Consider the following 17,681-nt stretch of genomic DNA (forward strand, 5'->3'; position numbering starts at 1 on the left):
AGAAAACAACATTTTTGTGTGACATAAGTCCTAAGTTAGGAAGATCATGAGCTCATGTCTCTGCTGCTATCTTTTGATTTTTAATTCACTCCCCCCAACACCCCCATGCTAAAATCATGGGTACCTGAACTACAGAGTATCAATTACTTTCTTCACTAGGGAAAAGCAGCAGGAAATTTCGCTATCTGTTGCTTCTTTCTGGGAAAAATGCACAAGGAGAGCATACAGGAGAGATAAATTTGTGCCCTCTGTATTCATACAGAAAACGTCATGTGCCCAGCTTGTGCGCAGAGAGAACAGCGGCAAGCATTAATTTAGATCAACCACTAACAGTTGGTGTGGCTGTCGTGTAAATTGGTGTGGTGCAGTGGAATGTGGACCTGCTGAGCTATGAAGCTCATGGGGTGGCTGTAGATTGTTATGATGGTTAAGGAAGATGAAGCCATGTATGCTTCTCTTGCTCTTTGGAGGAAGAAGGGGATACAAATTGGGGTAGGTGGGTGGGAAACACAGATGGACAAAACAAGTATGCAAGCACTGAAAGGATTTAATGTTGAAGTCTGCTTTTATATTTATCCTGCTGATATGGAAAGGCACTTTGCCATCTTTAAAGCGTATCTGTGGAGATAAGGGTCTATTAACCCAAACTTCTCGCATAACCTGGAATGAGCTTATGCTTTAGCCCTCTTCAGGCAATACCTGTACATGTTGAGTAAAGAGGTGAGGGGACAATGAGCATGCTAGCTCTGCCACCGCCACTCCAGTTGCCATTGGGATCACCTTCCACAAGCAGGAGGGCAATCTTCTGAAGTGGGGAGACTTCTGTACCCATGGAGTACATTCTTGTGTGTTTTAGACTACAGTGGCACCTCAGGTTACAGACGCTTCACGTTACAGACTCCACTAACCCAGAAACAATACCTCAGGTTAAGAACTTTGCTTTAGGATGAGAACAGAAATTTTGTGGCAGCGGCGCGGCAGCAGCGGGAGGCCTCATTAGCTAAAGTGGTACCTCAGGTTAAGAACAGTTTCAGGTTAAGAACGGACCTCTGGAACGAATTAAGTTCTTAACCTGAGGTACCACTGTAATAGGGACGCGGGTGGCGCTGTGGATTAAACCACCTTGCTGATCAGAAGGTCGGCGGTTTGAATCCCCGTGACGGGGTGAGCTCCCGTTGCTCGGTCCCTGCTCCTGCCAACCTAGCAGTTCGAAAGCACCTCAAAGTGCAAGTAGATAAATAGGTACCGCCCCAGCGGGAAGTTAAACTGCATTTCCGTGTGCTGCTCTGGTTCACCAGAAGCAGCTTAGTCATGTTGGCCACATGTACGCTGTACACTGGCTCCCTTGGCCAAAAAAGCGAGATGAGCGCCGCAACCCCAGAGTTGGTCACGACTGGACCTAATGGTCAGGGGTCCCTTTACCTTTACCTACCACTGTAATGGAGTTTTGAAGATCTCTATGGGTACAGGAAGCTCTCTTCTTCAGACAGTCACTCTGCAACTTGTGGAGGGCCACAGGTTCAATGGGGAATATTGCTATAGCACACTCATCTCTCATGCCCCACCCTACACATCCCATGTTTAACAAACACAGGATCTGAACACCTGAAGAGAACCCGTTGGGATACCACACCCAACCGCGAATAGCATCTCTCGTTTTCCTTTATTGCAGAAATGTTCTGCGCAAGCTCTTGACCCAGCCGCAGCAGTCCAAGGGAGATGTCCTCTCGCTGGAAGAGATTTTAGCAGAGGGCGTGGACAGTGACACCTCCAGCCAAGGAAGCTCCAACGGGGGCCAGGTTAAGCTATGCAAAGCCAGGATGAAGGCTTTGCAAGAGGCCATGTACTACAGTGCTGAGCATGGCTACGTCGACATCACAATGGAGCTCAGAACGCTTGGTAAGGGGAGCTCATTTCCGGACACATTGCTTCAAGAATAACAAGCCCTGTGGTTTTAAGATATGGGAGCATTCCCACTCTGTCTATAAACATTATTTATTTATTTATATTTTTAAAAGAGGTGTTTCAGCGCATCTTATATAGTGGGCAAGATTCAACCGCTGAGTCCCATCAGCATAAGCCCTGAACAAGGACCTCTGTTTACGGATGGGGTGCCCCCTTCTTGTCCTCCCCGTATGCCCCTGCACTCCCGAAATTGGATCTGAGGGGTAGGGTTAAAACAGCATGTGAGGGATCGCTCTATCTGGCAAGCCAAAATGCTTGCACCACTGGAACGAGTGCAGCGTTGAATTCCTCTAAATATGTTTCTAGAATACATTACATAAAACTTTAATAAGTCAGCACCTGCCTGAAAGCTTACATTCTAAAAGGCAAGACAACAGAAGTAGTGGAGAGAGGAGATATTTGCATTTCTGTGTTTATCCATATTTTATTTATTAATTATAGTGTTTCTGAAGTAGAAAGAGGGCCCTCCTTACTGTTGGAGTAACACATGAGAATTGCAAAGTAACAGAACGTTGCCCTGTGATTTCTCAACTTTTAACATTTGTTTGCACATTCTAAAAGCAGAGCAAATAAATAAATACAGATCTCCAAGATTTTTTAAAATCGTTTCACATCTGTTCCTAATTTGACCCATGCCAAAGAACTCACTGTGTTTGTTGTAAACATCTAGTTGTAGCAATGTTCAGTTTTAGAAACAATGTATAGGATATGGGTAGGCATGTCCGTGGACTGGATGCGGCCCAATTGCCTTCTCAGTCCGGCCTGCGGACGGTCCGGGAATCAGCGTGTTTTTACATGAGTAGAATGTGTGCTTTTATTTAAAATGCATCTCTCGGTTATTTGTGGTGCATAGGAATTCGTTCTTCTTCTTTTTTTCAAAATATAGTCCGGCCCCCTGCAAGGTCTGGTTGACAGTGGACTGGCCCAGTGAGCCTCTTGGGCTTGCTGATCAGAAGGTCGGTGGTTCGAATCCCCACAATGGGGTGAGCTCCCATTGCTTGGTCCCAGCTCCTGCCAACCTAGCAGTTCGAAAGCACGTCAAAGTGCAAGTAGGTAAATGGGTACCGCTCCGGCAGGAAGGTTTCGCCAGAAGCGGCTTAGTCATGCTGGAAAAACTGCAGACAAATGTCGGCTCCCTCGGCCAGAAAAGCGAGATGAGTGCCGCAATCCCAGAGTCATCCACTACTGGACTTAACTGTCAGGGGTCCTTTACCTTTACCTTTATTAACTTCAGTGGGTCTGCTCTGAGTAGGACTAGTTTTATATACAACCCACTATGTCTATCATACCTTGAAAGTAAATTCCCCAGAGACATCTGGTTAGAATATTGAGAAGAATCACTTGGTTTGATTCAGCAAAAAAAAGAAAATGTGTATATTTTCTGCCTTTTCTTTTGCTGCCATCAATTCAGAGCTTTCTCCATGGTAAAATAATCATTTTTGCTTTCTAATGAATGGCCACAGGAATCCCATGGAAGCTCCACGTGTGGATTGAGTCACTCCAAACAACTTTTTATCAGTCTCGTTACTCAGTAGTGCAGAATCTTCTACGGGAATTCGTCACCATTAAAGAAGAAGACTACAATGAAGAGCTGGTTAATGATGGACTGCAGCTGATGTTTGAAATCCTCAGAACCAGCAAAGTAATCTGTTTCAAAACTATATTCAGATATGCATTGTTTGGCTCAAGAAAATCTTCGGCTCCTTCCAAGGGCTCTGTAGTTTGCTTGGGCAGAATCAGTGACCTGTGAGGATCCCAGTTAATTCTGGAAGCAGGGGACAATACCATGCTGTGTTTACTTGAGTCTGATTAACACAATTTTGCCAGGGGTCAAATGTAAAAGTTCTCAACAAAGTCTCCATTTAAGCAGAGACCCTCCTTCTAATAGTAATTGAGATATCTGTATTGAGTTTGCTCTAAAAGGATTTCATTAACACACACACACACACTATTTAGCTAAAATACTTTTATTCTGCCTTTCTGCCACACAGTTGCATACATGGAAATTTAAATGCATTTAATTTGCAAAGATCTAAATAGTCACACTGCATTATACAGAAGTAGATAGACACTTCAAAAGGATAATACAGGCCCTAGTCTTACTCCAGCTCAAGCAATTCACAACTAGTTGCAAAAATCACCCCTCCCAGCTGTGGAATCACATCCCTATATGCTTCAGAAAAGACATCTAGCTCACATAGTGGGGTCCAGATTTGTATTTTTCTTAGCAAAGAGAGATTCCAGTAGGAATGGATTTAAAATTAGCTCTGTTTGAACCTGCAGAGAGCTGAATTTTAACTCCTTGTCCTTCATATTCCTCTATATACTGTAAGGGAGCAGCAAGAAAAATAGGCAGCTTTTAGCTGTATGAGATTGGTCCTTACAGAGCTCTAATGATCTCCATTTGTTCTTATTCACAGAATGAGTCTATCAACCAGCAACTTGCCTCTATCTTCGCTCATTGCTACGGAAGCAGCCCCATCCCTGGCATTCCTGAAATCAGGAAGACACTTCCAGCACGCCTAGGTAAGATGGTCACCAGCAGAGATTTTGAGGGTATTGTTTTTGACTTTGTAGCTGTAAAGCCTTGCTAAACCATTTCCTCCTCCTCTTCTTCTTCTCCTCCACAGATCCTCACTTTTTAAATAACAAAGATATGTCCGATGTTACTTTTCTAGTGGAAGGAAAACTGTTTTATGCACACAAAGTTCTTCTGGTGACTGCTTCAAACAGGTGAGATACTTAGGAAGTGGCACATAATACCTTTGCAGAGTCATTCCAAGATCAAGAAAAATGAATGGTTGAGTTGCTTACTCAAAGAAGTAATCCCTATTTTAGTTTTTCACAATGCCAAGCTGTCATTTCTTTGAATATGGATGCAAGGAAGCATCACTGTCTTGGCAGCTGTGTTCTTCTCCATACACATTAGTCTGTGTATCTATCGCATCCGATCTACACTTTCATGTAAACCACGGGCACGGAGCCCGTGGACATGGTGACTCGGCGGGCACCGTTAGCGCCCTCCCGACTCGTGAAGGAGCCTTTTTAAAGGCTACGGAACGAGTGCCGGGGAGCGGCGTGGTGCTGTGAGTCTACTGCTTCCCCTGCCGAGCGAAGCCGCATGCCATTTGTCGGAGAGCGCTGACTTCTTCCTGCTAAAATTTGGACTTAAAATCAAGAACAACATTGATAACTTGAACAAAACCTGAACAGTAAATACTTAAGCTGTAGAAGGAGGATTAATGGATGGTTGCAGCTCAGAATGGCAGAGAACAAGGCTAGAGGGAGGCTTTTCTTCATTCAAGGAGAACAGGACTAAACAGGATTAGATATGGTATGTAGCAGGCATGGGAAACCTACTGCCTGTGGGTCTCATTAGACCTAACATGCCTTCTGGTTTTTGCCACGACACCATTTTCTCAACCAGAACCAACTGTCCATTACCTATTGTCAGGTGCAGGGCAGTAAAGGTACTGATGGGAAGGAACAACCTCAAGAAGGTTAAACTGTGCTCCTGATTGTTTCTTGGAAAACATGCCCGGCATTCATCTCCTTTAAAATTTGATACCAAATGTAAGCCCCACTGGGATTGGTTTCACTTTGGAAGTTTAGATCAGGGCTCCAGAAGGGAGCCCATTCCTGCTGAAAGCAGGGCTTGCAGTCAGTGATGCAAATGCAACCCCCATTGGGACTGTCTGTACTTGGATGCAGTCAGCTGATTGGCAAGTATTTCATGTTTCACTTTAACCAGAGTTGGATAAGATCACATATTAGCCAAAACCAGGCTTTGAAGGACAAGGGGAAATAATGAGAGGCAGGAGGGTGCATGCAATCCCACGGCTTGTTCCCGGCCTGGCCACATGTTAAATCTTAATCAGTCCTTCATAACTTCTTTCATATACCAGGAGCTAGTAAAAAAAAAAATGGTTCTACCAGACTTCCGGGTTAGCGCGATTGGCTAATGGCGGATTCCCTCCGAGCTCCGGAGGGAATCGGCTTGACAGGAGGCTGGGTCTTGCCGTGCCGGCGACACGGGGACCCTTAAAAACCACGGGCACGGAGCCCGTGGACATGGTGACTCGGCGGGCACCGTTAGCGCCCTCCCGACTCGTGAAGGAGCCTTTTTAAAGGCTACGGAACGGGTGCCGGGGAGCGGCGTGGTGCTGTGAGTCTACTGCTTCCCCTGCCGAGCGAAGCCGCATGCCATTTGTCGGAGAGCGCTGACTTCTTCCTGCTAAAATTTGGACTTAAAATCAAGAACAACAACCCGTGAGTAATTTGGAAATTGGATTACAAATAATTCGGTTCTGGATTTGGTACGAGCGGGGGAGGTTAAAAAAAAAAGGGAAGTCCGTCTCCCCCCTATTGTAAACAGTTTAAAGCAAGGATCTGTCAACTAAGGTTGCGAGAAGAATTGTTGTGATTGGATAAAAAATATAAATTCCACGGATTTAAAGGACTACGCTAATGTGCTGGAGGACAAGAGTTTATTTGTTTGGATTAAGTACCACTTTTCTCAAGCCCGGGAGTAACCCGTGAAAAGAGCCTGCTGAGGATCTACAGAAAACTTTTGACAGCTGTCAAATTAGCTGTCAAAGTTGGGAAAAACCAAAAGCTTAAATTTTAACCGGTTATATTGTTACAAAATATTGAAAGTAAAGAAAGACTGATACAAATAAATCTGACTTTTGGATCGGAAGGGAAAAGAATACTAAGTAACCAGAATCCCTCTAGAGGGGATTCTTGGACATTACAAGAATGGAACTAGGTCGGGAAATACGAGCTGACTTGCAAGAGCTTATCTTTCTCGTGGGAAAGCTGTGAGAGATGATCGTACAAGGCCATGTTTTGTCTACAAGCCCCACAAAACCGAAGTTAACAGAAAATATACCTACTGAGTTGGAAAGGGACTTGATGCTCAAAACACAGGCAGCTGGACAAGAAAAGAAACCAAAGATTGAAGAGGAGGAAAAGACACCTGCTGAACAGGAGGAGCAGAAAGAAGGGGTGGCTGAAATGTTACAGAAGACAAAAGAGAGCCGGAGACCTGCCAAGATGAACTCTAATTCAACCAAGGTGAAAGCTGGACAATTTGGGACATATAGTCTCAAGAAACAGAGCTGGAGCTCCACCTTTAAACAAGTAGGCATGGCTGGAAGAAACATGGTCAGCACTGAGAAGGTACCTCTTCGACCTTGGATGTTTAGTATGAGAGACCTCCGAAGAAGCCGGCTGAAAGGGACTGAGAGAGATTTGAGAGCCTCGGACGTAAGGTCACCAGGCTAAAAAGATGGACTAACTGGACTTTGGTTTGGGACTGAAACCGGGGAGAGAAGGGTGGGGTTTAGAAGTCCAAAGGCGGCCTGATTCTTACTTTGCTGTGTAAAAATTATATGTTCTTTATTATTATAAGAATGGGGAATCCGTGGATGGGAATTAGGGACAACCTTAGGAAAGGCATCTTTTCTCTTGTTTCTATATCTCTTTTTTCATATATAATTAAGGTATATATTTTAAAAATTGCTAAATAAACTAAATTAAGGATAATAATGAACTAAGGTTTAAACCTACTATAAAGAATTATATTAACAAATTATGGTTAAGTAAATTAACAAATTATGGTTAGGATACTAAGGATAAAAACTTGTTTGAACAAACAACTGGAGTTGGAATACAATAAGGGGAGGCGTGGGGAAGTCATGAAAAGAAGTTATTGAAAATGAGACCTAAAAGGTGGAATCTTTTTTGTTGTTTTTAGTGTTTTCTTTTGTTTTCCTGTTTTGTTTTTTGTAACCTTTTGAAACTTTAATAAAGATTATTTTTTTAAAAATGGTTCTACCTACATATTTTTAATTCTGCCTCTCACATAGATGTTTCTATCAGGAAAGAAGGTGTCATTGAAACTCCTAAAGCTATAGGCCCCTTTTTCACTTCACGTATAGAAAAATAATCTAAGAAAATGTAGCTTGAAAGGCTCTTTCTGAAATCTTTCCTCTACTTTCACAGGTTTAAGACACTGATGACCAATAAAACTGAACAAGACAGTCAAGGCAGCAAGACTGTAGAAATTAGTGATATGAAGTACAATATCTTCAAGGTATGTGTTTAAGAATAATCTGCACTGTTACCCTTTTCAAATGCTAAAATTGAGTATGATTCAGAGGATGTACAGATAAGATGTACAGATTCATAGTCTGAAAAGTTTCAGTTTAGGGGACCTGTCATTCAAAAGAATTAACAATTTTGGCTGAAGAAGCGGCTTTTGCTTATGTTCAAAAGAAGAAACCAATATAAATGAACTCTAAAATTCATTCATCAAACTGAGATCTACCCAAAATTCATTTGTCCAACCAAACATTTTAATCCATCCCCGGTTACTTGTTGATGTGGACAAAGTAGCTTGTGAATCAGAGATTTCTGAAATGCTCAGCAGCAGTTTTCATGTCATGGTGTCACTTTTTGCATTGGTGATGAACTGCTATTAACCATGTCCAAGATCTTCTAATTCACACATTACTTTTGTCCATGACAGCAAATGTATACCAGAGATAACTGGGCAAAGCTGTCAATTTTTCCCTTTTCTTGCGAGGAATCCTATTCGGAATAAGGGAATTTCCCTTTAAAAAAGGAAAACGTTGACAGCTATGTAACTGGGACTTCTAGCACAGCTCAAACTGTACTTGTGTAAACAGTCACCAAAATCTGCTGGAAGTTACGAGGCATAATTTTTATGCCATGTTAAGCAAGTTAGGTCTGAATAGAGTCAGAAAATGTGCAGCCTTTGTGTTGAATCTGTTTAATGGTCAAAAGGTTAAAAGGATTGGAATATTTAACTTTTACTCTCTTTTTCAAACATCTGCAAACCTTAATGTCCAGTATGTCATGAAAAGGGAGAGTTGGCATTGGCATATAAACAAAAATATACACCACTGAAATCCAACACTCAGGAGCTCTTCCCACTTTCCAGATCTGTTTTTAAAGATCTACAGGAAAATGTGTTGAAGCTGTAAAACTGAAAGCCTAAAAGTAACATTCTGTAGAACTGACACAAGGATCCGTTTATTTGCGCTCTTTCCTCAGCCATCAATCACTTATTTTTTGTGCTTTGGCTATATAGGAAAAATGCAATTGCAGCTCAGTTTGCAAAGTGGAGACATTCTGTATTTTAATCTTGAGCTGAGCTGTAATTGCTATGTTTGCATCCAGACTTTCCTGGCCAGACCGGTCCATCGCCAGAGCTGAATAGTAAAGAGCTTACACGGAAATTAATATTGCATATTGCACTTGCTTTAATTTATAATCACTGAAAGTTTCTGTATTGGGAGCCAAGTTGCTGTGTGAGTTTCCCAAGGCAAACCTGCGAGTTCGTATTTCTCACTGCTTTGGCTGTGTTCCTGTTTCAGATGCTGATGCAATATTTATATTATGGAGGAACAGAATCTATGGAAATTCCTACTGCTGATATTTTAGAGGTGAGAGCATTTCTCCCAATCCCTTTCGGTCTATTGCAGTGGTTCTCAAAGGGTGTAGCAGGAGAGGATGGCAAGTGTGGCAGGAAGATGCAAAGACAATTACAGAAACATTTAAACATTTCAGTGTAGTATAGTATAGTTTCACCGATCCCCCCCCCCCCGAATATGGATAGGTATCTTTTCAAAATGAGAGCAAGAGCATCAAGTGATTCTGAGGACAATCCTGGTTGCCATTTATCATTATACTTTGGGAATGATTCATGTTCTTATGTAGCTGTATTGTTTTATACTTTCTGGGTGTCCTATGATCATGTTATAAAATAGTCATGCTCTGTGTTATAAATCAAGCACTTCTAGGAGTTGTTTCTTTATGTTTTCCAATGTATTTCTGATCAGTAAGAAATTTGGTGTGGCGTGAGCAGATATTTATTCTGAAAGTGCAGCCCAGAGAAAAATAGTTTGAGAACCACTGGTCTGTTGTCATCTTGTGCTGGTTCAGGATTATTTATTTATTTTTATATATATACCAATAAACCATAAGCACACTTCAAAGCAGTTTGCATTAAAAAGATACAATAAAAGCCTTCAAAAGTTAAAAACAATTTAAAAGGAAAAAGGTTAAAAATAAGCATTGTGGAAGGATGAACTCTTAATTGGCTGCATAGGACTGGCGGGATAGAGATGTTAGTATCAATAATATTGAGGACGTGTATCTGTACCACAAAATTTGCGCTTTGCAGGCACATTGCACTGTTTGACGAATGATTTCCTAAGAGTTTAGACTTGCCCATGTGATATATTCTGAAACCAAAAGAGCACTTCCCTGTCTAGGGAAGCTTTTAATGTTTGACAGACTATTGTATTTTAATATTTTGTTGGAAGCTGCCCAGAGTGGTTGGGGAAGCCCAGCCAGATGGGTGGGGTATTAATAATAATAATAATTAATAATAATAATGGGATGAGGAAAAGTGATACTCTGAGGACAGATAGTCCACTTTGTGGCTCAGTGACTGGAAATGGGGAGCCCGTAGACTAGTTGACCTGTGCATTTATGTAGAAAATTAATAGTACAAGGTTCATGTTAGGTGGAAGTTCATTTTTGTCAGTTTAACATACTGGGCCAGCTAGATTAAAATCTACAACCAGGTTGTTATACAGTCATACCTCGGGTTGAATACGCTTTGAGTTGAGCGTGTTTGAGTTGCGCTCCGCGGCAACCCAGAAGTAACGGAGCGCGTTACTTCCGGGGTTCGCCGCTTGTGCATGCGCAGACGCTCAAAATGACATCACGCGCATGCGCAGAAGCGGCAAAATGTGACGCACACGTGTGCAGATGTGCCGTTGCTAGTTAAGTTTACCTCTAGATGCGAACAGGGCTCAGGAACGGATCTCGTTCGTATCTAGAGGTATCAGTGTAATTTACAAACATGGCCAGTCAGCAAGGGTGATGGGAATTATAGTTCAGCATCACCTGGAAGGCCAAAGGTTCCCCACACACCCCGGGTTAGATGCTCCACAGTTTTGGAATCTGGGGAGCGTTATGTCTGCTGTTTCTTTTTTTCAATCTGTATTTGCCGCTTACCTCTCATCCTGATGTTTTAAGCTGTTATTTTTAAAGGCTAGTCCATGTTTCCACCTGTATCTTATTGCCCTGTTTGTGAGATTCATTGAAACAAAGCGCAGTTTAGAAGAGCATCCAGCGAATAAAAGCAATGTGATGTGCAGGTGTAAAAACTCAAAATGTGATCAGATTGCATCACAGCATGAGTAGGGAGAGTTCATTATGGAAGAAAATGGCACAGACATGCCATGACACACACGTGTTGCAGCTGGTCTAGACTAGTTTAAGATTGCTCCATGCTGCTTTATTCTGTATTGTTTTGCTTTTGAGGCAGAAATTGTTTTCCTTTGGGAGGCTGAGACTGGCTCAGTTTAAGGAGCAGAGATTGTGAAGGAAGCAAGCAATTGGGTTTTAAGAAGGAGGGTGTGATAAATGAGTACAGACTGAGAAACTACTATATGATTGGGGCGGGGGGGAGACACAGGTGAATGGCCAGGGCATAGCAGAATTTAAGCTGACCAGACCGAGAGAAGTTGGAGGGCTTTTGGGGAGAAGTGACACAGCTGCGTAACCAACGCAAAGGACAGGGAGGTCTTAGAGATATAGCCAAGGCTGCCTACGTGGTCAGGAGGAAAGGTTGCTGAGAGATATGGAGAGTAATCAAGGAGAATTAGCCCTGGCAGCAAAGATAAGCAGTTCAGCCTGATACACATGGAATTTGAAACAGCGATTAGACATTCGAGTTAATGGACAGGGAGATGGAGAGGGAGAGGTGTGGGGTATACAGTTCCAGTTCCCTATAACTTTGGAGGGCTTAAACCTGATCCAGCCATTCAGACACACACATAGGACAGTACTTCACATAGCTGGACCGCCTCATAATATGTGTTAAGAGTGGACTCCTTGGTGAAAATTTCCATCCGCACAGAATGCTGAGAGCCATTGTATGCAATACTAAAAATAGATGGCTAAATTCTGGATTTTACCGCTGTGCAGCACATAGCCAAGCAATTGTTTTTTAAGTGTTCCTCCTATAGAAAGCTCTGTAAGCAGTAAAACTAGTACATCCATGAAGAGAACTGAACTAAACCTCATAATGCCCTGGTTTCCTACATGCATTTTGTTTTTTGTTTTGTTTTGTTTTGTGAGGGAATACACTTTCAGTCTAAAGTGGGACAGCCATAGTACGCTACCAAAACACTCTTACATCGTACTCAGTGTTATCTGTGGACTTAATGTCCATATTGAATTAACTGGCACATCTCCCTGACATTTTTCTCTCTCTAATAGACAAGAGAAATTATGACAGGGGCATTTTCAGGCAAGTTAACCCTCCTGCAATCCAAAGGAGGATTCTACCATCTGTAGAGCTTAACATTTTGATTAAGGCTTTGGGAGATGCTTCCTGACCCATTAATGCTGTAGCTCAAGAATAAGGAAAAGCACCAATTACACAGTTCAGTTTTGCAAGGAAGTTGGAAGGCTGTACAAAAACAAAACAAGTTTCAGTTTTGCTTCCTTGATGTGCACAGCTTCCCTTGTCAATCACCCGTTGTCATCTTCACTGATTTCTCTTTCATCCTCACTAGCTGCTCTCGGCTGCCAGCCTATTCCAGTTGGACGGCCTCCAGCGACACTGTGAAATACTTTGCGCCCAAACCATCAGCACCGAAAGCTGCGTCAACATCTATAAATATGCCAAGGTAAAGGACAAGTCCTCTTCCGTTCAGCCTCAATAAGACTTCCAAGTGTTTTCAGGTGCTGTGAACGTAAGAATAGCCCTGCTTGATCAGAGCAAGGAGTAATCTAGTTTTGCTCCTTGTTTCAATCAGTGGCTGGCCAGCTTTGCTTTTGGAGAAGTCCAGAAGGACACAAAGGCCACAGTTCACCACTTCTTGCTTGCCCACAACAATCTTGTATGCTGTATTTGAATTATGTCGGCTGAGCAATCCCAGACTAGATGCTCCTCTGCATAGAAGAACGTTAAGGGGTGGTATTTGATTAAATAATACAATGAGCGAAATGACTTCCCACTTGTGCCTACTCCACTCACCATGTCCACCCCCCATCTGTTCCTCTAGAGCAGATTTGGGGGTGGCATGGGGTATACACAGAGGAAGGAGAGAAGGAAAGTCCCATTGCACAAGCAGAGGAGTTGTTGCATTGGCTCAGTTATTTAGTTGACTGCCACCCACGGAAAACTGGGATGTCAGTGACATCGTGCCGTGGAGAAAGTTTCTAGCAGTCCATCTTCTAAGCTCCCATTTGCAGTGTGAAGTGGTGCAGCTAAGGCACAGACTTTCCATTTTGCTGCTCGGGAGAAAAGGAGAGAAAAGGCTGTGTTGTTGTTATGATGCACACGTTATCAGCAGCAGCACATAGTCTTAACAAGTTAGAGTCAACTAACTGTTAGGCCTTGTTCATAAATCCTACATTGGTCTACCTTTCTGTGGCAGGATTCCTATCCCATAAGCAGCTCCATGGCTTGTAGATGCTCAGTAGATGTTTTCAATCAACACTGCATCTTCCTTCTAGGGAAAGTGTCACTTGTTTAATTTCTGCCCAGCACCCCATTATTAAAAGCACCAGAATCGTGTTAAGAAGCAGACAGTTACTCCAGCATGAACCGGGGTATGATGCAGGTGTTGCATCATGGTGACACAAGTGACTAGGCCTGGTATATCCAACACCACAATAATTTTTCAAATATTTATTGCTTCTTCGTTGGAACTTTCACTTCTGTGAACTGGGAAGAAGGTGGACTTCATGACGCCCATATTATATTTTTAAGGATGCTATGGAAGAGAAACACCAGAAACAGACTCCCTCATCATACATACTTTTTATCAAGACATATCATCGGAACGTTTTTCTACCAATGAGGTGGCAGCCCAGTAGATTATAAATAAGCAGGGGCTGGAGCCATCTTTCCCAACACAGCAGCAGGGTACCTTAGAGTAGCTCTTGTGTGTTTTATTAAACGTCCACTTTTTCTAAGGCTCATCGTATATGCACAGAATTTCTTTGACTGCTAATACCATGTGCCATCTGGTACTGCTCATTATGCTGTCATGGGGTGCCACATGGATTGCACCCTCACATAACAAAACAGGTATCATCTTGGCTATTTCATTGACCAGCTGCTCTTTTCCTTTAAGAGTTACTTGACTTTGGCTCAACAAGCAGCAGGAGATCACAAAGGGATTAGAAAGAGGGAGACTTTTACCCTCTTTAAAATATCCCAGTAGAACTGCCCCCCCCAAACACACACACACACACAGGGGACAGAAAATATTCGTTAACCCCGGGATTAATATCCTCTTAACCATTTGCTGTCAGCATTTAAGCCTCCCCATACACTGAAGCTGTCTGAGTGGGTGGGGGAGAGAGAGGCGATAATTGACAGCTGCATAAAAAATCCCACTTATCCGTCAATCTGACATGACGCTCTTCTGTTTTTCAGATCCACAGTGCCCAGGAACTAGTCTGTTTCTGCGAGGGGTTCTTCCTCAAACACATGAGTGCCTTGCTGGACCAGGAGCCTTTCAAACAGCTCATTTACGGCAGGAACAGTAAAGTTCAGGGTCTGGATCCCCTGCAGGACTTGCAGTCCACACTGGCCAGCAGACTTCATTCCATTTACATCACCTCAAGGGTGTGATTGCCAAGAGGAACTACAGTGACCCTGTCTGGATAAGCTGGGATGCTCAAAGCACTTGCTCATCTAACTGCACTAGGACGGGATTTTGGCCCAAATTTGCTGGCTTCCCTCGCCAGCAACTGGATTGCTGAAAGTTCCTCCACCAGATCCAAAAATCCCCAGTACAAAAGACCTGACCATTCACTGTGCAGCTGGGATTTATAGGCACGGACACCCAAAGCAAATACTCCAGTCTAGCTCAGGAAACCTTGCTTGCTGGATTAGAAGCTGCAAGTGTAGATCATTCAGGCAGGAAAACATGCAGTCTGTTGCGTTTTTGTGAAGGAGATGCACATTCTGAAGTATGTTGTAATGTACATTCTCCACCACATTTAGTTGCACGTCAACAGCTTGTTTGGGTGTGACAAAACTGAACCGGTACCTTAATGCTTTGATCTGTACTGAAAATTAGATGGCAGGGTTGGGAAGTTGCTAACTGGGAACAAAACTCCTCCCTAACACCCAGGGCTTTTTTCAGCTGGAACTCACTGGAACTCAGTTCCAGCACCTCTCAGGTGGGTGCCATTCTAAAAGAATGAGGGAGGAGTTCATGGTGAGTTCTGGCACCTCTTTTTCTAGAAAAATAGCACTGCTAACACCCAACACCTTTGTCAAGGGTTGCTTCCACCTTTGCATTCTCTACTGGATGAACATTTAGAGTGGAATATTTAAAAAACTGAGACATCATGCCGTCTATGAAAGGGCTCACTGTTTGGGGAGAGATTTGCAAGTGAACGATGCTTCTTCTGTGAAGGGCGTATTGTTAATAGACTAAAGGAGGAAAAGGATAGAGGGGAGCTGTATAGCAGCAAGGGGGAGAGAGATGTGTTGCAAATGTATTTGTAGAGCGTGGATGGGGAACCTGTGGCTCTCCAGGTGTTGCTGGCCTCAAACTCCCATCAGCCCCAGCCAGCATGGCCACTCTTGAGGGATGATGGGAGTTGCAGTCCCACAGTATCCAGATGGCCACAGGCTCCCCACCCCTGTTGTAGTGTTTCAGGGAAGTTACTAGAAGTGTAATAGAAATGTGGGACTGCTTGGTGTGAATATATGTTTTAGAGGAAAGAGAAGTTTTTCTCCACAATCATATCTAGGTTTTTTTTTGACCCTGTGAACTGCCCTCCTCACACGCTGAAGCATTTTCATTTTAACATGTCTTTGGGAGGTTGGGAGAGCATTCAATACAAAACCAAGCATCTTTGTAAATGATTATTTCATCAGTTTTGAGGATGATAAAGGTCAAAGTGCTTCAGCATATTATGGCTGAGAAAATTAACTCTGAGATTGAAACCTATTCTCAGGCATCAAGCCTACTTTCTTGCATCTCTCACTCACCACTGAACCATTTGTCTCTCTCTACTTCATCTTTCTGCGTAATACACCAACATCACACAGTACTGAAATGTCATTGCTGCCAAGGTAAAAGAATTCAGCCCTTCAAAAAGCCAGGAGGAACTTCATGACCGGCACATGTTGTAAGTGGGCCAGGAATAGGGAGAGGATCAGAATGCTAAAAGTTAAAAAATGCTCAGTGCAAACAGGCTCTTGCACAGTAGCTGTCCGAGACAGTTGTTAAACTAGGTGGTAAGATTATACACCCTTCAATCAATCACTTTTGAAATTTGGACCAGAAACGAACCCACAAATTCACATTTCCCTCCCTGACCCCAGAAATCACAGAAAAGGTCAAGCTTGTTTGGGAATATCCCCAAAAGTTGTAATTCTGGAAAATAATTTTGAAAAAGCTGTTTCAGCTATCTGTACAAAAAAAAAATTATAGATGCTGTTGCATTGCTGTAATGTTGTCTGCTACATTAACTGTACATTAATGTCACTTATGTAAATGTACCATATTTTATTAACAACATAACTTTTGTTAAACTTTACAGATGGTATAAGCTCAGTTATTTTAAGGCAGCTAGGGAATGCATTATGATGAAAAGGAAGAGATAAAAACAAGAGTGCCTTATGATAAACTATGCATGAGATGGGCTCTGCATACACAAACACGCTCAGGAAAATAGATTTTCTTCCAAATTCTGTGCTCAGCTAGGACTGGGCGAACGGCATGCAGGTAGTCTTGTTTCAGCAGCTAAACAGTTTCTATGATACTACTGCCTTCTTAATGCCTTACTAGCCTTGGTTATGCCATCCTATAGAAAGAATGGCTTTCAGCAAGGAATGAAGTTTTGAGGTTTAGAGGAAAGGTTTCAGCTGCTGCTTTTCAGCTGAAAGAATCCTTAAAGCAGAGCTTCCTTGCTGCTTCTGAGATGGCCAGTAGTTCAGGGTAAGTGTTGCTATCCCCTCTGTAGAAATTTGCATGCTTAAGTTTGCACCTGTGGTCTCAAGCCCCTACATCCATTTGACTCCTATGAAAATGGGATTATGGCAGCCAATGTACCCCAAATGAAGAAAGGGGAACTGTCCCTTTAAGAGCCTGAAGCACCCAAATGCTCAGCTTCTTCCACCACAGTATTCAAAAGATGGGGTTATTGCTCCTGTTGAAATCTGTCCTGCTTCACAGCCCTCAAAAGGATAGAAGCCCAATCTCTTCTAAGAGATTGTTCCCTGCTAGAAATCTCCCAGGACTGGGATTATCACCTCATTCACTTGCCTTCAAATGAAGCCTGTAGACCAAGGCTGGCCAAAGGCATTTTACTGCCCGAGGCAGAACAGCAAATGATGTCATCACTCCCCCTACACACCTTCTTCCAGTCAAGGTACGTAGTGGGCACTTGAAGCAGATCAAATCACACAGGTGCCTCCCCCCACTTCCCTAGTAGTAAAAATATCCAAGAATAATAATTTAAATAGCTAAGAATTTGCTGTCCTTTCAGGACACGCAAACTCTTTAGCAGCTGGCTCACGTCCCCTAACGGTAGGGCCGGTTCCTGACCCAGCAGCTCGGCCAGAGGCTTAGACAGAAAGTAGCCCCAATGAAAAAGTGGCTGCTTAGAGGAAGAGGAAGGTTAAGACACATGTA

General features: G+C 43.0%; 1 protein-coding gene across 1 annotated transcript in view; it reads left to right on the forward strand.

The window, feature by feature from the left end:
• ABTB2 (ankyrin repeat and BTB domain containing 2) overlaps positions 1–16,584 on the forward strand; it is a 154,217-nt gene extending 137,633 nt beyond the window's left edge. Inside the window, exons 10-17 of the mRNA XM_081164102.1 lie at positions 1,673–1,899; positions 3,429–3,607; positions 4,386–4,491; positions 4,596–4,698; positions 7,972–8,062; positions 9,369–9,437; positions 12,588–12,701; positions 14,462–16,584. Of these exons, the coding sequence (XP_081020228.1) occupies positions 1,673–1,899; positions 3,429–3,607; positions 4,386–4,491; positions 4,596–4,698; positions 7,972–8,062; positions 9,369–9,437; positions 12,588–12,701; positions 14,462–14,659 (1,087 nt within the window). The 3' untranslated portion in view covers positions 14,660–16,584. The remainder of the gene's footprint in view (positions 1–1,672; positions 1,900–3,428; positions 3,608–4,385; positions 4,492–4,595; positions 4,699–7,971; positions 8,063–9,368; positions 9,438–12,587; positions 12,702–14,461) is intronic.
• Positions 16,585–17,681: the final 1,097 nt, after the last annotated feature.

This window comes from Podarcis bocagei (assembly GCF_964188305.1).
Source record: "Podarcis bocagei genome assembly, chromosome: 1".
NCBI lineage: Eukaryota > Metazoa > Chordata > Lepidosauria > Squamata > Lacertidae > Podarcis > Podarcis bocagei.